Here is a 23,855-nt window from a genome sequence, read left to right on the forward strand (position 1 = left end):
AAACCACAGTCGGCCTGCGGTTCAGTCCATTAGAGTCCAAAAGACGGTGGTGGGGGAGTTGCATCCACTCCGATTGAATCATTGTGACATATACATATATATACACATACACATATATATATTATATATATATATATACACATAATATATATATATATATACACATATATATACATACATATATACACATACATACATATACATATATATACATACATATATATACATATATATACATACATATATATACACATACATACATATATATATACATATATATATATACATACATATATACATATATATACACATACATACATATATATATATATATATATATATATATATATATATATATATATATATATATATATATATATATATATATATATATATATATATATATATACACATATATATACACATACATACATATATATATATATATATATATACATACATATACATTTATCTTTTTCTTTTACAATTATATCAAAATGTCAAATTTAAACGTATCCTCATATTAAGTATAATTGTACATACTAAAATCTTATCCTTGTAAACAATTTGCCCTTTTTGTCTTGTTTGAAAAATACATTCTAGTCAGACTGCACTTAAAGCGAGGCATATTATATATGTGGCAAACAACTTTTTACAGAAAAATATACCAGGACTGTATATTGCAAAGACATTGCAAAATAATGCTCTGTGCAGAATGATAAACAGATCGATCCCTCCTCTTCATTTCTACCATGATTGTTAGTTTGGGTGTACGGCCACGTAGAGGGCTGTCATTGGGCCGGGCCACAGAGGGGAACATGGCTGTCAGGGGATGTACTGGTGTCATTGTACTAGAACCATACCAGCACAGTGCTAACAAGGTATTAGCATAGTAGTAGAACGGTACCAGTGCTGGCTCTGCCTCAAACACCAGGTGCAAATTCCTCAGAGTTGCATGTTGCCGGGAGGAACGTCCGTTGTTGTGTGTAAACTCTCCCGGTGCTGCTCAGCATGGCGATCGGGCAGTTACCATGACGTGGGTTGCCCTGGCAAGGGTGTTCCTATGGCATTGTGTAACCAATGTGTCTTGGTGATGGGTGTTGCCATGTCTGCAGTGCTGTTTGAGCACAGATTGAGTGGAGCGGTATGAACTGGAGACAGACAGAACCCCCGAGCAGACCTCAGGGTCCAAGAACATCAGCTGCTGTTCTAGGAAACAGCATCCCCATGTTCTAGAACGTGAGATGTTCCTGCTTGAGAATGTGTCCTGTTCTAGAACGTAGTCTCCACCTGTTCCACAATGTGTCCTGTTCTAGAACATAGAACATTTTCTATAATACATGTGTTCTAGAACATGTGCTCCTCTTGCTCCAGAATACATGTCCTGTTCTAGAACATGGGCTCCAAAAGGTTCCAGAGCAAAACTCCTGTTCTAGAAGTTCCTTTTGCTCTGGAACATAACCCAATTGTCTTGCTCTTATTTGACCAGCTCTGGTCCAGAACTTCTGCAGCAAATGTGGCAGTGAGGAAGACAACCCATGAAGGATCAGGATCCAAGCACTAAGCACTGTCAATGAGTACGGATTGTCCTGCAGCCACCCTCTCTGTTGAAGACACCTGCTGCCCTCTCAGTCTGTGGCAGTCAGTAAGGGCCCTGTGGCAGAGTCAGATGGCTGTGTGTGTGCTGGTGTGAGGCTGTGGCAGCAGCTGGGCAGAGGAAGGCTGGTGGGGGGGGCCAGCGGTCTTTGAGCTGAAGGACTAGACACTGCACAGCTAATATACAGTTGAAGTCGGAAGTTTACATACACCTTAGCCAAATACATTTAAACTCAGTTTTTCACAATTCCTGACATTTAATCCTAGTAAAAAGTCCCTGTCTTAGGTCAGTTAGGATCACCACTTCATTTTAAGAATGTGAAATGTCAGAATAATAGTAGAGAGAATGATTTATTTCAACTTTTATTTCTTTCATCACATTCCCAGTGGGTCAGAAGTTTACATTCACTCAATTAGTATTTGGTAGCATTGCCTTTAAATTGTTTAACTTGGGTCAAACGTTTCAGGTAGCCTTACACAAGCTTCCCACAATAAGTTGGGTGAATTTTGGCCCATTCCTCCTGACAGAGCTGGTGTAACTGAGTCAGGTTTGTAGGCCTCCTTGCTCGCTCACGCTTTTTCAGTTCTGCCCACACATTTTCTATAGGATTGAGGTCAAGGCTTTGTGATGGCCACTCCAATACCTTGACTTTGTTGTCCTTAAACCATTTTGCCACAACATTAGAAGTATGCTTGGGGTCATTGTCCATTTGGAAGACCCATTTGCGACCAAGCTTTAACTTCCTGACTGATGTCTTGAGATGTTGCTTCAATATATCCACATAATTTTCCTGCCTCATAATGCCATTTAGTTTGTGAAGTGCACCTGTCCCTCCTGCAGCAAAGCACCCCAACAACATGATGCTGCTACCAACCGTGCTTCATGGTTGGGATGGTGTTCTTCGGCTTGCAAGCCTCCCCCTTTTTCCTCCAAACATAACGATGGTCATTATGGCCAAACAGTTCTATTTTTGTTTCATCAGACCAGAGGACATTTCTCCAAAAAGTACGATCTTTGTCCCCATGTGCAGTTGCAAACCGTCGTCTGTCTTTTTAATGGCGGTTTTGGAGCAGTGGCTTCTTCCTTGCTGAACGGCCTTTCAGGTTGTCAATTTAGACTCGTTTTACTGTGGATATAGATACTTTTGTACCTGTTTCCTCCAGCATCTTCACAAGGTCCTTTGCTGTTGTACTGGGATTGATTGCACTTTTCGCACCAAAGTACGTCATCTCTAGGAGACAGAACGCATCTCCTTCCTGAGCAGTATGACGGCTGCGTGGTCCTATGGTGTTTATACTTGCGTACTATTGTTTGTACAGATGAACGTGATACCTTCAGGCATTTGGAAATTGCTCCAAAGATGAACCAGACTTGTGGAGGTCTTTTCTGAGGTCTTGGCTGATTTCTTTTGATTTTCCCATGATGTCAAGCAAAGAGGCACTGAGTTTGAAGGTAGGCCTTGAAATACATCCACGGGTACACCTCCAATTGATTCAAATGATCTCATTTAGCCTATCAGAAGCTTCTATAGCCATGACATAATTTTCTTGAATTTTCCAAGTTCTTTAAAGGCACAGTCAACTTAGTGTATGTAAACTTCTGACCCACTGGAATTGTCATACAGTGAATTATAAGTGAAAGAATCTGTCTGTAAACAATTGTTGGAAAAATTACTTGTGTCATGCACAAAGTAGATGTCCTAACCGACTTGCCAAAACTATAGTTTGTTAACAAGAAATGTGTGGAGTGGTTGAAAAACGAGTTTTAATGACTCCAATCTAAGTGTATGTAAACTTCTGACTTCAACAGTATATAGGTGGAGGAACACTATAGGAACGTTATAGTAACGTTATAGTAATGCTCAGTGCTGATGTAATGTTGGTAAAAAAAAAATGATATCAATCAATGATACATCAGTCCATCCGTTCCAAATGACTATGCACAACGTAGGTATGAGGGTGTGTGTGTGGCATTTACATGTGAAGCCCATGTAAACAGTGATTGTACACAAGTCTATTCCTCTGAAAAACTGTGTGTGTATAAATGCCTTAAAAAATAACATACGCATGCTGCTGGATATGCATGCCATGAGTGTGTGAGGGAGGTGGGGATCATTCATGTTTAACCAGGTTTAACCCACGCTACCTGGCCAATACAGTCTGTATGTGTGCGTGCCCGATTACAGTCTGTCGCTGCGGAAACTGTCCTCCACCGAGGGGTCAGAGAGCACCATGTCGGGGTCACTGAGCATGTTCAGACCATCCAGGCTCAAGGGCTCGATGCGCAGCTCATCCTCCAGTGGGAAGCTCACCTCCGAGTCGAAACAGTCAGCCATGTTGCCGGCCGACATGGCACTGCCGATGTCCTTGGAATGACTGGGGTTGGAGTCATCTATATTGGGATGTAGAAAGGGATGGGGAGACGACAGGGAGAAAAAGGGAGAACGGACAGGACAGAGGGGATAAAGAGAGGAGGAAGAGAAAGTGGGGGAGAGAAGGAGAGACGGATGAAGTTAGTGACTCAAGCCATTGAAACTTCCACTCCTCACAGCCACACACACACTCACTGGTCTACCAGTCAGTATGATGCTGGTCACCCCTCCACCTACTGTATCAGTCGGTATGATGCTGGACACCCCTCCACCTACTGTATCAGTCGGTATGATGCTGGGCACCCCTCCACCTACTGTACCAGTCGGTATGATGCTGGGCACCCCGCCCCTTACTGTACCAGTCGGTATGATGCTGGGCACCCCGCCCCCTACTGTACCAGTCGGTATGATGCTGGGCACCCCGCCCCCTACTGTACCAGTCGGTATGATGCTGGGCAACCCGCCCCCTACTGTACAGTCGGTATGATGCTGGACACCCCTCCACCTACTGTACCAGTCAGTATGATGCTGGTCACCCCTCCACCTACTGTACCAGTCGGTATGATGCTGGACACCCCTCCACCTACTGTACCAGTCGGTATGATGCTGGGCACCCCTCCACCTACTGTACCAGTCGGTATGATGCTGGACACCCCTCCACCTACTGTACCAGTCGGTATGATGCTGGACACCCCTCCACCTACTGTACCAGTCGGTATGATGCTGGGCACCCCGCCCCCTACTGTACCAGTCGGTATGATGCTGGGCACCCCGCCCCCTACTGTACCAGTCGGTATGATGCTGGACACCCCTCCACCTACTGTACCAGTCGGTATGATGCTGGGCACCCCGCCCCCTACTGTACCAGTCGGTATGATGCTGGACACCCCTCCACCTACTGTACCAGTCGGTATGATGCTGGACACCCCTCCACCTACTGTACCAGTCGGTATGATGCTGGACACCCCGCCACCTACCAGTCAGTATGATATTGGGCACCCCTCCACCTACCAGTCAGTATGATATTGGGCACCCCTCCACCTACCAGTCAGTATGATATTGGACACCCCGCCACCTACCAGTCAGTATGATGCTGGACACCCCTCCACCTACCAGTCAGTATGATATTGGGCACCCCTCCACCTACCAGTCAGTATGATATTGGGCACCCCTCCACCTACCAGTCAGTATGATATTGGGCACCCCTCCACCTACCAGTCAGTATGATATTGGGCACCCCTCCACCTACCAGTCAGTATGATATTGGGCACCCCTCCACCTACCAGTCAGTATGATGCTGGACACCCCTCCACCTACCAGTCAGTATGATATTGGGCACCCCTCCACCTACCAGTCAGTATGATATTGGGCACCCCTCCACCTACCAGTCGGTATGATATTGGGCACCCCGCCACCTACCAGTCAGTATGATGCTGGACACCCCTCCACCTACCAGTCAGTATGATATTGGGCACCCCTCCACCTACCAGTCAGTATGATATTGGGCACCCCTCCACCTACCAGTCAGTATGATATTGGGCACCCCTCCACCTACCAGTCAGTATGATGCTGGACACCCCTCCACCTACCAGTCAGTATGATGCTGGACACCCCTCCACCTACCAGTCAGTATGATATTGGGCACCCCTCCACCTACCAGTCAGTATGATGCTGGACACCCCTCCACCTACCAGTCAGTATGATATTGGGCACCCCTCCACCTAGCAGTCAGTATGATATTGGGCACCCCTCCACCTACCAGTCAGTATGATATTGGGCACCCCTCCACCTACCAGTCAGTATGATATTGGGCACCCCTCCACCTACCAGTCAGTATGATATTGGGCACCCCTCCACCTACCAGTCAGTATGATGCTGGACACCCCTCCACCTACCAGTCAGTATGATATTGGGCACCCCTCCACCTACCAGTCAGTATGATATTGGGCACCCCTCCAACTACCAGTCAGTATGATATTGGGCACCCCTCCACCTACCAGTCAGTATGATGCTGGACACCCCTCCACCTACCAGTCAGTATGATGCTGGACACCCCGCCACCTACCAGTCAGTATGATGCTGGACACCCCTCCACCTACCAGTCAGTATGATATTGGGCACCCCCCCCAACCTACCAGTCAATATGATATTGGGCACCCCTCCACCTACCAGTCAGTATGATATTGGGCACCCCTCCACCTACCAGTCGGTATGATATTGGGCACCCCTCCACCTACCAGTCAGTATGATATTGGGCACCCCTCCACCTACCAGTCAGTATGATATTGGGCACCCCTCCACCTACCAGTCAGTATGATATTGGGCACCCCTCCACCTACCAGTCAGTATGATGCTGGACACCCCTCCACCTACCAGTCAGTATGATATTGGGCACCCCTCCACCTACCAGTCAGTATGATGCTGGACACCCCTCCACCTACCAGTCAGTATGATATTGGGCACCCCTCCACCTACCAGTCGGTATGATATTGGGCACCCCTCCACCTACCAGTCGGTATGATATTGGGCACCCCTCCACCTACCAGTCGGTATGATATTGGGCACCCCTCCACCTACCAGTCGGTATGATATTGGGCACCCCTCCACCTACCAGTCGGTATGATATTGGGCACCCCTCCACCTACCAGTCGGTATGATATTGGGCACCCCTCCACCTACCAGTCGGTATGATATCGGGCACCCCTCCACCTACCAGTCAGTATGATATCGGGCACCCCTCCACCTACCAGTCAGTATGATATCGGGCACCCCTCCACCTACCAGTCGGTATGATATCGGGCACCCCTCCACCTACCAGTCAGTATGATATTGGGCACCCCTCCACCTACCAGTCAGTATGATATTGGGCACCCCTCCACCTACCAGTCAGTATGATATTGGGCACCCCTCCACCTACCAGTCGGTATGATGCTGGACACCCCTGCACCTACCAGTCAGTATGATATTGGGCACCCCTCCACCTACCAGTCAGTATGATATTGGGCACCCCTCCACCTACCAGTCGGTATGATGCTGGACACCCCTCCACCTACCAGTCAGTATGATATTGGGCACCCCTCCACCTACCAGTCAGTATGATATTGGGCACCCCTCCACCTACCAGTCGGTATGATGCTGGACACCCCTGCACCTACCAGTCAGTATGATATCGGGCACCCCTCCACCTACCAGTCAGTATGATGCTGGACACCCCTCCACCTACCAGTCAGTATGATATTGGGCACCCCTCCACCTACCAGTCAGTATGATATCGGGCACCCCTCCACCTACCAGTCAGTATGATGCTGGACACCCCTCCACCTACCAGTCAGTATGATATTGGGCACCCCTCCACCTACCAGTCAGTATGATATTGGGCACCCCTCCACCTACCAGTCAGTATGATATTGGGCACCCCTCCACCTACCAGTCAGTATGATATTGGGCACCCCTCCACCTACCAGTCAGTATGATATTGGGCACCCCTCCACCTACCAGTCAGTATGATATTGGGCACCCCTCCACCTACCAGTCAGTATGATATTGGGCACCCCTCCACCTACCAGTCAGTATGATATTGGGCACCCCTCCACCTACCAGTCAGTATGATGCTGGACACCCCTCCACCTACCAGTCAGTATGATATTGGGCACCCCTCCACCTACCAGTCGGTATGATATTGGGCACCCCTCCACCTACCAGTCAGTATGATATTGGGCACCCCTCCACCTACCAGTCAGTAAGATATTGGGAATCCCTCCACCTACCAGTCAGTATGATATTGGGCATCCCTCCACCTACCAGTCAGTATGATATTGGGCACCCCTCCACCTACCAGTCAGTATGATATTGGGCACCCCTCCACCTACCAGTCAGTATGATATTGGGCACCCCTCCACCTACCAGTCAGTATGATGCTGGACACCCCTCCACCTACCAGTCAGTATGATATTGGGCACCCCTCCACCTACCAGTCAGTATGATATTGGGCACCCCTCCACTGCAGTTGTAGTTGTTGTTGGGTCTCATCTGCTGCAGCTGGTCCTGCAAGTTGCCGTGGCTCCCACCCAGGCCCATGAGGGCGGCCTGCGAGCAGTATAGGGGCGAGGAAGAGGGCGAGGATGGGTCGAAACACGAACCCCCTGCAATTTGGCTCATGGCACTCTCCAACATGCTGAACTGGTCCAACTGAAGAGGAGGCAGGAAGAGATAGAGGAGGGAGGGGAGAGAGAGAAAAGAGATGGTGGTTATGGGGGGGCAAAGGTCAAACACAACCATTACAGATGACCAATCAATGACAAACAACCATTCCAAATGACCAACCAATGATCGACAATCATTCCAAATGACCAACTAATGACCAAACTAAGCATGCTCTTGAGCGGACTTGGTTCCCTACTCCACAGCACATGATATTTCATAGAACTACAAATATCTGGTCGCCACAATTACACCCCTAAAACTTCTACCCATCAATTAAGACATTTTAAAGGGCTAGTTCTCAAACAATCATTTAGTATTTTGCTCATTAGTCCACTGTTAATACAGTCCCAAAATGTTGTGCTTGTCAGCAGTCAAGTTTTCAAGAAGAAGCACTTTCTGAACAGTGCAAAAACAGTGCTGATGCGATTTGTGACATTTTCGAGTAAACTATTCCTTTAACCTGTTACATCTAGGGGGCAGTATTTTCACGGCTGGATAAAAAACGTACCCGATTTAATCTGATTATTAGTCCTGCCCAGAAACTGGAATATGCATATAATTATTAGCTTTGGAGAGAAAACACTCCAAAGTTTCTGAAACTGTTTGAATGGTGTCTGTGAGTATAACAGAACTCCTATGGCAGGCAAAAACCTGAGATGCTTCTGTTCAGGAAGTACCCTGTCTGAACATTTCTTGCCCTTCTTGATTCTCTCTATCGTTTACAAAGGATCTCTGCTCTTACGTGACACTTGTCACGTCAACAATGGAGTCTCACAGCCCGGGAAAAACAGGAATGATGTCATTCAAAGCCCTGGCTGAAGCACACGAGAGCAAATGCTGAGTGGTCAGTCAATGGACTAAGCCTTAGGCGCGTGACACGCCCCGCCCCCGGCTTTTGGTTTTTTCCTCAGTTTACAGACAGGCAGATTCCCGGTCGGAATATTATCGCTTCTCTACGAGATAAATTGCATAAATATTGGTTTTAAACAGCGGTTGACATGCTTCGAAGTACGGTAATGGAATATTTCGAAATTTTTTGTCATATTTTGCGTCATGCTCGTGGCCGAGATTTAGCGTTGGGATAGTGTCTAGAACGCACGAACAAAACGTCGCTGTTTGGATATAACGATGGATTATTTGGGACCAAACCTACATTTGTTATTGAAGTAGAAGTCCTGGCAGTGTATTCTGATGAAGAACAAGCAAGGTAAGAACATTTTTCTTATAGGAAATGTGATTTTGGTGAAGGCTACACTGGGTGGGTGTCTAAATAGCTAGCCCTGTAACGCCGGGCTATGTACTTACATTATTGCAAAATGTGCTTCATCCGAAAAGCTATTTTAAAATCGGACATATCGAGTGCATAGAGGAGTTCTGTATCTATAATTCTTAAAATAATTGTTATGCTTTTTGTGAACGTTTATCGTGAGTAATTTAGTAAAATCACCGGAAGTGTTCGGTGGGAATGCTAGTTCTGAACGTCACATGCTAATGTAAAAAGCTGGTTTTTGATATAAATATGAACTTGATTGAACAGACATGCATGTATTGTATAACACAATGTCCTAGGTGTGTCATCTGATGAAGATCATCAAAGGTTAGTGCTGCATTTAGATATGGTTTGGGTTTATGTGACATGATATGCTAGCTTGAAAAATGGCTGTGTGATTATTCCTGGCTGGGTACTCTGCTGACATAATCTAATGTTTTGCTTTCGCTGTAAAGCCTTTTTGAAATCGGACAGTTTGGTTAGATAAAGGAGAGTCTTGTCTTTAAATAGCTGTAACATAGTCATATGTTTGAAAAGTGTAAGTTTTCGGATTTAGAGGAGTTTGAATTTCGCGCCCCGCCCATCATTGGATATTGGAGCAGACGTTCCGCTAGCGGAACGTGTAGATGTAAGAAGTTAATTCACTTTGGCAGGCATAAACCCATCACTGAAAAAAAATAAAAAGATACTAACTGTGAATGAAGGAATGAAGTCCTTTCCGGAGGATCCTTCTCTAGAGCCTTCTCCCCGGTGGTTTACCTGGTAGGACAGTGCCTTGGCCTGGCGACTGGAGAACTGTGGGTCCATGAACGGGTCATTGAAGAACGCCGCCATGTTGTTATGCTGTGGGAAGAAGAGGGAGAGAGAAACGTGGAGACGGATTAGAAGGAGACAGATGAAGAGGTGGATTAGGAGGAGACAGATGAAGAGATAGAAGAGATGAATTAGGAGACGACAGATGAAGAGATAGAAGAGGTGGATTAGGAGGAGACAGATGAAGAGATGAATTAGGAGGAGACAGATGAAGAGATAGAAGAGATGAATTAGGAGACGACAGAGTGGACAGTGCTCTGAGAGTTTAGTTACCAGGTCTAATGCAGTGATTTACCAAGTTAGTTACATTTAACTGCCGACAAATCGCTCTAATAGAGCACCGCTACCATGTAGTGCATTACTTTTGAGCGCTACCATTTAGTGCATTTCTTTTGAGCCCTACCCATAAGGCTCTGGTTAGAAGTAGTGCACTGTGTAGGGAATAGGGTTCCATTTGTGATGCAACCAAGGATGTTTTTAGTTCTTTAGAATTTGGGTCTGCTTCCTTCCTTCCACGAATTTGGTGTTTATCAACCACAGACTACAGAGTTAGACAAATAACATTTGGGTTCCAGGAAATGGTTGAGTCTAGTGGCTGTGTGTGTTTGTGTGTCTGGAGTGGTACTGAAGCAGAAAAATATCCCTGTCTCCTTATCAGAGCACGCCAACAGTCTCTGACATTAGACACTAGGCCAGCAACAAAAATGTATGAGACATACAACATTGGGGCATAGACTCAGAGATACTATCTGCATATACAAGTGTTTCCCTAAATGGATACGCCGTTCAAAGGGATGATTTTTCAACTAATCTAGGCTGTAGTACATTTCTCTAGACAGTCTTTGGATATGCATTTGGCTTAAGAACACAGACATATCCAGACACACACTTACACCAGAGTTGAAGTCCAGAGAGATGTTCTGTAGAGGGGACACTGGCTGCTGCTGCTGTTGATGATGATGATGATGACGTTGTTGCTGGCGTTGTTGTTGTTGCCCCATTGAATGCTGGGACTGTTGGTGTAGCTGTTGGTAGAGAGGGTAGGGAGGGGGAGGCTCCATTGGCAAGCTGCTGGTGTCCAAGGCAACCCCCTGAAAAAAAGACAAAAGGAAAGAGAGAGGGTTAGAGGGAGGGAGGGTTAAAGGGAGAGAGGGTGGGAGGGTTAAAGGGAGAGAGGGTGGGAGGGTTAAAGGGAGAGAGGGTGGGAGGGAGGGAGGACAGGTGGGAGGGAGGGTTAGAGGGAGAGAGGGTGGGAGGGAGGGTTAGAGGGAGAGAGGGTGGGAGGGAGGGTTAGAGGGAGGACGGGTGGGAGGGAGGGTTAGAGGGAGGACGGGTGGGAGGGAGGGTTAGAGGGAGAGAGGGTGGGAGGGAGGGTTAGAGGGAGGACGGGTGGGAGGGAGGGTTAGAGGGAGGATGGGTGGGAGGGAGGGTTAGAGGGAGGATGGGTGGGAGGGAGGGTTAGAGGGAGGGAGGGTTAGAGGGAGAGAGGGAGGGTTCGAGGGAGGACGGGTGGGAGGGAGGGTTAGAGGGAGGACGGGTGGGAGGGAGGGTTAGAGGGAGAGAGGGTGGGAGGGAGGGTTAGAGGGTGGACGGGTGGGAGGGAGGGTTAGAGGGAGGATGGGTGGGAGGGAGGGTTAGAGGGAGGATGGGTGGGAGGGAGGGTTAGAGGGAGGGAGGGTTAGAGGGAGAGAGGGAGGGTTCGAGGGAGGACGGGTGGGAGGGAGGGTTAGAGGGAGGACAGGTGGGAGGGAGGGTTAGAGGGAGAGAGGGTGGGAGGGTTAGAGGGAGGACGGGTCGGAGGGAGGGTTAGAGGGAGAGAGGGTGGGAGGGAGGGTTAGAGGGAGGACGGGTCGGAGGGAGGGTTAGAGGGAGAGAGGGTGGGAGGGAGGGTTAGAGGGAGGATGGGTGGGAGGGAGGGTTAGAGGGAGGATGGGTGGGAGGGAGGGTTGGAGGGAGGGTTAGAGGGAGGGAGGGTTAGAGGGAGAGAGGGTGGGAGGGAGGGTTAGAGGGAGAGAGGGTGGGAGGGAGGGTTAGAGGGAGAGAGGGTGGGAGGGAGGGTTAGAGGGAGAGAGGGTGGGAGGGAGGGAGGGTTAGAGGGAGGGAGGGTTAGAGGGAGAGAGGGAGAGAGGGAGGACGGGTGGGAGGGAGGGTTAGAGGGAGGACGGGTGGGAGGGAGGGTTAGAGGGAGGACGGGTGGGAGGGAGGACGGGTGGGAGGGAGGGTTAGAGGGAGGCTGGGTTAGAGGGAGAGAGGGAGAGAGGGAGGGTTAGAGGGAGAGATGGAGGGAGGGAGGGTTAGAGGGGGAGATGGAGGGTTAGAGGGAGAGAGGGAGGGTTAGAGGGGGAGATGGAGGGTTAGAGGGGGAGATGGAGGGTTAGAGGGGGAGATGGAGGGTTAGAGGGAGAGAGGGAGGGTTAGAGGGGGGGAGGGGGGGAGGGTTAGAGGGAGAGATGGAGGGAGGGAGGGTTAGAGGGAGGGGGGTTAGAGGGAGAGAGGGAGGGTTAGAGGGGGAGATGGAGGGTTAGAGGGAGAGAGGGAGGGTTAGAGTGAGAAGGGTCATGTCAGATTTAAGAAAAGGAGAATGGAGGGATGCAATTAGAGTAATCAAAAGATGCACTAGTATTTGGCTGCGTATCAGGTTAGCCTTAAACCACTGAGGACTTTCCCCAAAAATACACTGTACATGAAGCTGCCAGGTTGCCCTCCCAACAAGGGGTTTCTAACCTCAAGGGTCTTTCCTGGTTACAGGAAGATGGTCCACTTGGGCGACTGAAAGCATCATGATAAAGGTCATCTGCAGTCTATAAAATGTACTAATAAATAAAACACTTCTTAAATATAAATAAATCCATGTAAATTTAAATTTAAATCTATTTGTATTTTTATTTAAAAAATGTAAAAAATAAACCTGATTCCCAAAGCTGTTAAGCTAGTTCGTGTATCTTATCGCATGCTGTTATGCACACAGTTGGAGCTTAATATCACCTACTTGTTGGCCAGCAAGAAATTCGTTCAGCACGCTACTCTCAAACTCTGACAGCTGGTTGCTGTCAGCGAGCAGCTACAATATGAAAGACCGAAGAACGACAAGTATAGTGGTAGGAAAGGCGTTTTAAGTTAATTAATATAAGTTAATTACATTACTATAAGTTACTATATGTTAATCACATTACTATAAGTTGAATTTGTTTAATATCCACTGGGAAATGCTTAGGCAAACAATGAGTATGCTAATCAGGTTTTAAGAATATTTTATTGCGTTACAAAGTGGGATTAAAAAGGATTTGTCATTTTTTGTCAACAATTTACACAAAATACTGTAATGTCAAAGTGGAAGAAAAATTCGAACAATTAAATGAACAAAAATGTAATAATTAAAATAGATGTTGCATAAGTATTCAGCTCCCTGAGTCCATGTTAGAAACAATTTTGGCAGCAATTACAGCTGTGAGTCTTCTTGGGTAAATCTCTAAGAGTTTTGCACATCTGGATTGTACAATATTTGTGAATTATTTTCGAAATTCTTCAAGCTGTGTCAAGATGTTGGGGGATCATGGCTGGACAGCAATTTTCAAGTCTTGCCATAGTATTTCAAGCAGATTTCAAATCAAAACTAACTTGGCCACTTAGGAACATTCACTGTGTTCTTGGTAGGCAACTCCAGTGTAGATTTGGCTTTGTGTTGTAGGTTATTGTCCTGTTGAAAGGTGAATTCCTCTCCCAGTGTCTGGTGGAAAGCAGACTGAAGCAGGTTTTGCTCTAGGATTTTTGCCTAGCCATATCCCGTTTCTTTTTATCCTGAAAAACTCCACAGCATTTGCCTTTGTCAAACATACCCATACCATGATGCAGCCATCACCATGCTTGAAAAAATAAGGAGGCAATTACTCAGTGATGTGTTGTGTTGGATTTGCACCAAACATAAGGCTTTGCATTTATGCTAAAAAGTGTATTTCTTTGACAATATATTTTTGCAGTTTTATTTTAGTGCCTTTAGTGCATATCTTGTACATTTGTTTTTCTTTTCACTGTCATTGAGGTTATTATTATGGAGTCATTACGATATTGTTGAGCCATCCTTAGTTCTCACCCATCACAGCCATTGAACTCTGCAGCTGTTTTAAATCACCAACGGCCTCATGGTGACATCCCTGAGCAGTTTCACTCCTGTCCTGCGGCTCAGTTCAGAAGAATGACTGTATCTTTGATGTGTCTGGGTGGTTTAATAAATAATCCACAGCATAATTATTAACTTGACCATGCTTAAAGAGATATTCAATGTCTGATTTGTTATTGTTACCCATCTACCAATTACTACCCTTTATTATGAGTCTTTAGAAAAGCTCCCTGGTCTTTGTACTTGAATCTGTGCTTGAAATTCAATACTTGACTGAGGGACCTTACAGATGTTGTATGAATGAGGGCGAGAGGATGGGTTAGTCATTTAAAAACCATGTCAATCCCCATTATTTCAGTGAGTTACAGTGAGTCCATGTAACTTTGTATTTGTGATTTGATTCGTTACTAAACCAAGGGGCTGAATACATATGCAACAACTCTATTTGTTATAGAATGTATTACTTATTAATAAAAACATAAGATCACTTTGTGTGTATTGTTGACAAAAAAAGTATAATTTTAATCCCACTTTTAACACAAAATGTGAAGAAATCCAAGGTGTCTGAATACATTTGCAAGGCACTGCAAGTTAAGCACATTAATATATAAGTTAATTAGTATAAAATCATCCAGGAAATGAAGAAGGCAAGAATGAGCATGCTAACATTTATTTTCTATAAAGCTTAGTAAGAAGCCTTGGTTTAATATTTGTGAGGAGTTGTCGTCACGTACTGATCAAATGAAAATGGACAAATGTAGCTTGCAGATTTAAAATTAGATTAAGATCAATTTATTCATCAATTGTATTCAAGGTCGAACCGAAATTAGACTTCAGCTTTAACCCAACCTCTCCGAAAGACCCGCATACAGTTGAAGTCGGAAGTTTACATACACTTAGGTTGGAGTCATTAAAACTCGTTTTTCAACCACCACAAATTTCTTGTTAACAAACTATAGTTTTGGCAAGTCGGTTAGGACATCTACTTTGTGCATGACACAAGTAATTTTTACAACAATTGTTTACAGACAAATTATTTCACTTATAATTCACTGTTTCACAATTCCAGTGGGTCAGAAGTTTACATACACTAAATTGACTGTACCTTTAAACAGCTTGGAAAATTCCAGAAAATTATGTCATGGCTTTAGAAGCTTCTGATAGGCTAATTGACATAATTTGAGTCAATTGGAGGTGTGCCTGTGGATGTATTTCAAGGCCTACCTTCAAACTCAGTGCCTCTTTGCTTGACATCATGGGAAAATCAAAAGAAATCAGCCAAGACCTCAGAAAAAAAATTGTAGACCTCCACAAGTCTGGTTCATCCTTGGGAGCAATTTCCAAACGCCTGAAGGTATCACGTTCATCTGTACAAACAATAGTAAGCAAGTGTAAACACCATGGGACCACGCAGCCTTCATACTGCTCAGGAAGGAGACACGTTCTGTCTCCTAGAGATGAACGTACTTTGGTGCGAAAAGTGAAAATCAATCCCAGTACAACAGCAAAGGACCTTGTGAAGATGCTGGAGGAAACAGGTACAAAAGTATCTATATCCACAGTAAAACAAGTCCTATATCAGCAAGGAAGAAGCCACTGCTCCAAAACCACCATAAAAAAGCCAGATGGTTTGCAACTGCACATGGGGACAAAGATCCTACATTTTGGAGAAATGTCCTCTGGTCTGATGAAACAAAAATAGAACTGTTTGGCCATAATGACCATTGTTATGTTTGGAGGAAAAAGGGGGAGGCTTGCAAGCCGAAAAACACCATCCCAACCGTGAAGCATGGGGGTGGCAGCATCATGTTGTTGGGGTGCTTTGCTGCAGGAGGGACAGGTGCACTTCACAAACTAGATGGCATCATGAGGATGAAAATGATGTGGATATATTGAAGCAACATCTCAAGACATCAGTCAGGAAGTTAAAGCTTGGTCGCAAATGGGTCTTCCAAATGGACAATGACCCCAAGCAAACTTCCAAAGTTGTGGCAAAATGGCTTAAGGACACCAAAGTCAAGGTATTGGAGTGGCCATCACAAAGCCCTGACCTCAATCCTATGGAAAATGTGTGGGCAGAACTGAAAAGGCATGTGCGAGCAAGGCCTACAAACCTGACTCAGTTACACCAGCTCTGTCAGGAGGAAAATTCACCCAACTTATTGTGGGAAGCTTGTGGAAGGCTACCCAAAACGTTTGACCCAAATTAAACAATTTAAAGGCAATGCTACTTCTGACCCACTGGGAATGTGATGAATGAAATAAAAGCTGAAATAAAATCATTGTCTATTATTATTCTGACATTTCACATTCTTAAAATAAAGTGGTGATCCTAACTGACCTAAGACAGGGAATTTTTACTAGGATTAAATGTCAGGAATTGTGAAAAACTGAGTTTAAATGTATTTGGCGTATGTAAACTGTACTGGTCTCCCACGGGGGACTAGTACAGAGAAAAAAAAAAAAAAAAATGAAATGTATGCATTCACTACTGTAAGTCTCTCTGGATAAGAGCGTCTGCTAAATGACTAAAATGTAATGTAAATGTAACTTCTGACTACAACTGTATACAGGTTGGAGTGGTTTGAGCAGGGGGCTGCCACACTGGGCACCCGTGAAGCAGTTGTTTTGGGGGGGTTAAGTGCCTTGCTTAATGGCACAGCGGCAGGATATGATACCAGCAACCCTCCAGTTGCCAGTTCACTTCCTGACAGATTTTTTCCGTCAGACCCAGGATTCGACCTGGCAACCATCCGATTGCTGGCTTGCCTGTCTAACCAGGGACAGCGAGGTGTGTGTATAGCTAAGTAAGTAGCGAGGTGTGTGTGTGTCTGTGTATTGCGAAGGTAAGTATGACTAAACTCAGAAAAAAATCGAAACGTCCCTTTTTCAGGACCCTGTCATTCAAAGATAATTAGTAAAAATCCAAATAACTTCACAGATCTTCATTGTAAAGGGTTTAAATACTGTTTCCCATGCTTGTTCAATGAACCATAAACAATTAATGAACATGCAGCTGTGGAACGGTCGTAAACAGTAATGAAAACTTAGGACACTGAAGAGATCTTTCTACTGACTCTGAAAAACACCAAAAGAAAGATGCCCAGGGTCCCTGCTCATCTGCATGAACGTGCCTTAGGCATGCTGCAAGGAGGCATGAGGACTGCAGATGTGGCCAGGGCAATAAATTGCAATGTCCATTCTGTGAGACGCCTAAGACAGCGCTACAGGGAGACAGGCCGGACAGCTGATCGTCCTCGCAGTGGCAGACCACCTGTAACAACACCTGCACAGGATCGGTACATCCGAACATCACACCTGCGGGACAGGTACAGGATGGCAACAACTGCCCGAGTTACACCAGGAACGCACAATCCCTCCATCAGTGCTCACTGTCTGCAATAGGCTGAGAGAGGCTGGACTGAGGGCTTGTAGGCCTGTTGTAAGGCAGGTCCTCACCAGACATCCCTGGCAACAACGTTGCCTATGGGCACAAACCTACCATCGCTGGACCAGACAGGACTGGCAAAAAGTGCTCTTCACTGACGAGTTGCGGTTTTGTCTCACCAGGGGTGATGGTCGGATTCGCATTTATTGTCGAAGGACTGAGCGTTACACCGAGGCCTGTACTCTGGAGCGGGATCGATTTGGAGGTGGAGGGTCCGTCATGGTCTGGGGTGGTGTGTCACAGCATCATCGGACTGAGCTTGTTGTCATTGCAGGCAATCTCAACATCGTGCGTTACAGGGAAGACATCCTCCTACCTCATGTGGTACCCTTCCTGCAGACTCATCCTGACATGACCCTCCAGCATGACAATGCCACCAGCCATACTGCTCGTTCTGTGCATGATTTCATGCAAGACAGGAATGTCAGTGTTCTGCCATGGCCAGCGAAGAGCCCGGATCTCAATCCATTGAGCACGCCTGGGACCTGTTGGATCAGAGGGTGAGGGCTAGGGCAATTCCCCCAAGAAATGTCTGGGAACTTGCAGGTGTCTTGGTGGAAGAGTGGGGTAACATCTCACAGCAAGAACTGGCAAATCTGGGAGTCCAATGAGGAGGAGATGCACTGCAGTACCACACCAGATACTGACTGTTACTTTGGATTTTGACCCCCCCTTTGTTCAGGGACACATTATTCAATTTCTGTTAGTCACATGTCTGTGGAACTCGTTCAGTTTATATCTCAGTTGTTGAATCTTGTTATGTTCATACAAATATTTACACATGTTAAGTTTGCTGAAAATAAAAGCAGTTGACAGTGAGAGGACGTTTATTTTTTTCCCCTGAGTTTATGTGTGTACCTGTGTGATGGGGGACAGTGAGGGCGACATTGTGGGAGACAGCTGCTTGGAAAGCCCCCGCCGTTGCTCGGTGCCGGGTGACAGAGTGAGGGGGCTGATGGGAGCCGGGCGGCGGCGAGGCGAGCTGCTCATGGCTCCCTGCGGAGGGTTGGAGAGGGACGTCAGACGGAGGGACGAGTGGATGGCGGGATTGCTGAGGGACGAGTGCAGCTGGGAGTTTTGGAGAGAGTTCTGGATGGAAGGATTGCTCAGAGAGGACGAGAGACCTGGAAAAAAGAAGGGAGGGACAGAAGGCTTTTGAGTCACACATTCAGACCACAGACTATTATTAACAGTTTGGAGGATTTAATTGCCCAAGAGTGTGGGACATCTCCTAATGTCCCTCCTCTGCACCAGGTCATGTATCAGTAGTATGCAGCATTGTTATCAGGTGTGCCCACACACACACACACACACACACACACACACACACACAGTAGTCATTTAGCAAAGAGACTTACAGGAGCAATTAGGGCTAAGTGTCTTGCTCAAGGGCACAGACAGATTTTTCACCTAGTTGGCTCGATAAGTCGAACCAGCATCTTTCGGTTACTGGCCCAATGCTCTTAACCGCTAGGCTACCTTACACTCACTCACTCACTCACTCACTCACTCACTCACTCACTCACTCAAATTAATTGAAAACAAGCACTGTATAGCATCATTTTGAGATCATGGATGTTCAGTCCTTGCATCCATAGCGCTCTCTATGAATTTGAATAAAGGTAAGCATCATTGGTTTGAAATTAACTGCAAGGAGCAGAGAACAGTGCTGCTTGGGTAAAAGGAGTCTTGTGAGACGTGAGAGAATGTGGATGTTATACAGTGAGGGAAAAAAATATTTGATCCACTGCTGATTTTGTACGTTTGCCCACCCTCCCAAAAATAAATCACACAGCCATTTTCAAAGCAAGCATATATGTCACAAAAACCAAAACCACAGCTAAATGCAGCACTAACCTTTGATGATCTTCATCAGATGACACTCCTAGGACATTATGTTATACAATACATGCATGTTTTGTTCAATCAAGTTCATATTTATATCAAAAACCAGCTTTTTACATTAGCATGTGATGTTCAGAACTAGCATACCCACCGCAAACTTCCGGTGAATTTACTAAATGACTCACGATAAACGTTGACAATAAACATACATTATTTTAAGAATTATAGATACAGAACTCCTTTATGCAATCGCGGTGTCAGATTTTAAAATAGCTTTTCGGTGAAAGCACATTTTGCAATATTCTGAGTACATAGCCCGGCCATCATGGCTAGCTAATTTGACACCCACCAAGTTTGGCCCTCACCAAACTCAGTTTTACTATAAGAAAAATTGGATTACCTTTGCTGTTCTTTGTCAGAATGCACTCCCAGGACTTCTACTTCAACAACAAATGTTGTTTTGGTTCGAAATAATCCATAGTTATATTGAAATAGCTCCGTTTTGTTTGTGCGTTGAGGTCACTATCCGAAGGGTGACGCGCGGGCGCAATTCATGACAAAAAAATGTCAAAATATTCCATTACCGTACTTCGAAGCATGTCAAACGCTGTTTAAAATCAATTGTTATGCTATTTTTCTCGTAAAATAGCGATAATATTCCGAACCGGGCGACGTTGGATTCATTCAAACACTGTAAGAAAAGGAGTCGTCTCGTGCACGCGCGCTCCAGTGTCATTGTTCTCAGCAGGAGCACTCACAAAAACTCCTGCTGTTTTTCGCCCAGAGACTGGAGAGCACTCATTCCACTTTCTGGCGCCTTCTGAGAGCCAATGAAAGCCTTAGAAAATGTCACGTTACAGCAGAGATGCTGTATTTTTGATAGAGATGCCCTAGAAGGAGAACAAATTGTCAGACAAGGCACTTCCTGTATAGAATCTTCTCAGGTTTTGGCCTGCCATATGAGTTCTGTTATACTCACAGACACCATTCAAACAGTTTTAGAAACTTTAGAGTGTTTTCAATCCAAATCTACTAATTATATGCATATTCTAGGAGTAGTAACCAGATTAAATCGGGTACGTTTTTTATCCGGCCGTGAAAATACTGCCCCCTATCCCAAACAGGTTAAGGTCCTGGAGTGGCCTAGCCAGTCTCCAGACCTTAATCCCATAGAACATCTATGGAGGGAGCTGATCGTTCGAGTTGCCAAACGTCAGCCTCGAAACCTTAATGACTTGGAGAAGATCTGCAAAGAGGAGTGGGACAAAATCCCTCCTGAGATTTGTGCAAACCTGGTGGCCAACTACAAGAAACGTCTGACCTCTGTGATTGCCAACAAGGGTTTTGCCACCAAGTACTAAGTCATGTTTTGCAGAGGGGTCAAATACTTATTTCCCTCATTAAAATGCAAATCAATTTATAAAATTTTTGACATGCAGTTTTCTGGATCTTTTGTTGTTATTCTGTCTCTCACTGTTCAAATAAACCTACCATTAAAATTATAGACTGATCATTTCTTTGTCAGTGGGCAAACGTACAAAATCAGCAGGGGATCAAATACTTTTTTCCCCTCACTGTATATGCATTCGGTTTCCCAATCCCACCCAGATACACACACAGGACCCCATTTGTTAATATCCCAACAATCAGAGAGGGAGAGAGGGTCAGAGAGAGAGGGTCAGAGAAAGAGAGGGTCAGAGAGAGAGAGAGAGGGTCAGAGAGAGAGAGAGAGGGTCAGAGAGAGAGAGAGAAGGTCAGAGAGAGAGAGAGAGAGAGAGAGAGAGAGAGAGAGAGAGAGAGGGTCAGAGAGAGAGAGAGAGAGGGTCAGAGAGAGAGCGTGCAAGAGAGAGAGGGTCCGAGAGAGCGAGAGAGAGGGTCAGCGAAAGAGAGGGTCAGAGAGAGAGATGGTCAGAGAGAGAGAGAGAGAGAGAGGGTCAGAGAAAGAGACGGTCAGAGAGAGAGAGGGTCAGAGAGGGTCAGAGACAGAGAGGGTCAGAGAGAGAGAGAGGGTCAGAGAGAGAGAGAGAGAGGGTCAGAGAGAGAGAGAGAGAGAGAGAGGGTCAGAGAAAGAGACGGTCAGAGAGAGAGAGAGGGTCAGAGAGAGAGAGAGAGAGAGAGAGGGTCAGAGAAAGAGACGGTCAGAGAGAGAGAGGGTCAGAGAGGGTCAGAGACAGAGAGGGTCAGAGAGAGAGAGAGGGTCAGAGAGAGAGAGAGGGTCAGAGAAAGAGAGGAGTGATTAGATAGTGGTAGATTTCAGAGGGAGGAGGGTTGGATAAAGACATCCCTCTATATTCACTTTACTCTGGTTGGAGAAGCTCACTTCCAACTTCCAATCACAAGTCTATTTCCATTTCCACTACAGTGTGGAAATCAAAAAGTGGGCCAGACATGATTCACCTAAAGGCCCAATGCCTTTTTATCATTTCTGGGTAACAATTAAGTACCTTACTGCGATTGTTTTCAATTAAAATTGTCAAAAATAAACAAAAATAGCTTCATAGCAAAGAGCAATTTTTAAGCAAGAATTTTGCTAGTACTGTCTAGAGTGGTCTGAGTGGAGGGGAAAACTGAAAACTAGCTACTATTGGCAGAGGTTTGGAAATCTTTCTTATTGGTGATGTCACCAGGCAGACCAAAACAGGCTGAAATTTCAGGCAGTCTCTTCAAACCGCTCTAACACTAAAAGGCTATTAACATAATTTTCACAATATTATTCCAACCACAGTGTGGAAATATATATAAACACAGGAAAATCCCTTTTTTTGATTGCACTGGGCCTTTAATGCCTTTTTTTAGAAATAATATTTTTATATTAAATAATGTGGTTCAGAAACCACCCAATGTGAAGGTCTTGGCTTGCTGGCCCTTTTTTTATTATTGGCGATCGGTCCATGGCTTGGATCAACTGTCTTTTGAATAAAATAAAGTTGAGCACTTTCCACTACCCTACAGGGTGGTTCCTCCCCAGGCACAAACCCAGCACAGAATACAGAGACACAATGATTTACATTGAGTGTACAGAACATTAAGAACAGCTGCTCTTTCCATGACACAGACTGACCAGGTGAATCCAGGTGAAAGCTATGATCCCTTACTGATGTCACTTGTTAAATCCACTTCAATCAGTGTAGATGAAGGAATTTCTTACCCGTGAGAAAATTGAGACGTGGATGGTGTATGTGTGCCATTCAGAAGGTGAATGGGCAAGACAAAGGATTTAAGTGCCTTTGAATGGGGTATGGTAGTTGGTGCCAGGTGCACCAGTTTGTGTCAAGAACTGGAACGCTGCTGGGTTTTTCCCACTCAACAGAATGGTCCACCACCCAAAGGACATCCAGCCAACATAGGCCAGCATCCCTGTGGAACGCTTTCGACAATTTTAGAGTCCATGCCCCTACGAGTTGGGAAATTAACTTGGTATTGCTGCTTCCACATTCTCCACAACTAAGCCACACAGGAACACATACAGGGCCTTCAGAAAGTATTTACATGTTGTTGTGCTACAGCCGGAATTTAAAATGGATTCAATTCAGATTTTGTCACTGGACTACATACAATACGCGAAAATGTCAAAGTAGAATTATGTTTTCGAAATGTTTCCAAATTCAAATTTGTTTTCCATTGCAAAGCGCTTTGCTACGGTGTGCCCTAATGAACATGGTGCGGTCTCAGATAGTTGAGGGACTGCACAGACAGATGTTATAACCACCCTGTGAGAGGGTGTCCATCTTGAGAAGGAGAGTGTGAGAGATGCATCCTCAAGAGGAAGAGAAAGTGAGGGATGGGGAGAGAAAGAGGGAGGGAGAGATTTGTCCTTAGAGGGAGAGTGAAGCATAAACACAGCTATTGGAGCTTAATAAAGAGCACTTGAGAAAGCCCTCAACTGTAGCCAGTGAAAGAGGTGTGTGTGTGTGAATGGGAGTGTGAGAGAGAGGTTCTGTGCATGTGTGTGCATACAGTCGTATGAAAAAGTTTGGGCACCCCTGACAATTTCCATGATTTCCATTTATAAATAATTGGGTGTTTGGATCAGCAATTTCATTTTGATCTATCAAATAACTGATGGACACAGTAATATTTCAGTAGTGAAATGAGGTTTATTGGATTAACAGAAAATGTGCAATATGCATCAAAACAAAATTAGACTGGTGCATAAATTTGGGCACCCCAATAGAAAAATCACTTCAATAT

At 45.5% G+C, this 23,855-nt stretch overlaps 1 protein-coding gene across 4 annotated transcripts in view; it reads right to left on the reverse strand.

Moving 5' to 3' along the window:
* Positions 1–3,330: 3,330 nt before the first annotated feature.
* LOC115166922 (CREB-regulated transcription coactivator 3) overlaps positions 3,331–23,855 on the reverse strand; it is a 99,156-nt gene continuing 78,631 nt past the window's right edge. For 2 of the 4 annotated variants that reach the window (XM_029720854.1, XM_029720853.1), the window contains 5 exons: positions 18,678–18,943; positions 11,148–11,345; positions 10,201–10,284; positions 7,940–8,156; positions 3,331–3,988 (listed from right to left, as the gene is read on the reverse strand). In XM_029720854.1, coding sequence (XP_029576714.1) covers positions 3,777–3,988; positions 7,940–8,156; positions 10,201–10,284; positions 11,148–11,345; positions 18,678–18,943 — 977 coding nt within the window. In that variant the 3' untranslated portion in view covers positions 3,331–3,776. Of the gene's footprint in view, positions 3,989–7,939; positions 8,157–10,134; positions 10,285–11,147; positions 11,346–18,677; positions 18,944–23,855 lie in introns of all 4 variants that reach the window. The other 2 variants (XM_029720852.1, XM_029720851.1) reach the window with 1 other exon arrangement.

This window comes from Salmo trutta, chromosome 29, assembly GCF_901001165.1.
Source record: "Salmo trutta chromosome 29, fSalTru1.1, whole genome shotgun sequence".
Lineage (NCBI taxonomy): Eukaryota > Metazoa > Chordata > Actinopteri > Salmoniformes > Salmonidae > Salmo > Salmo trutta.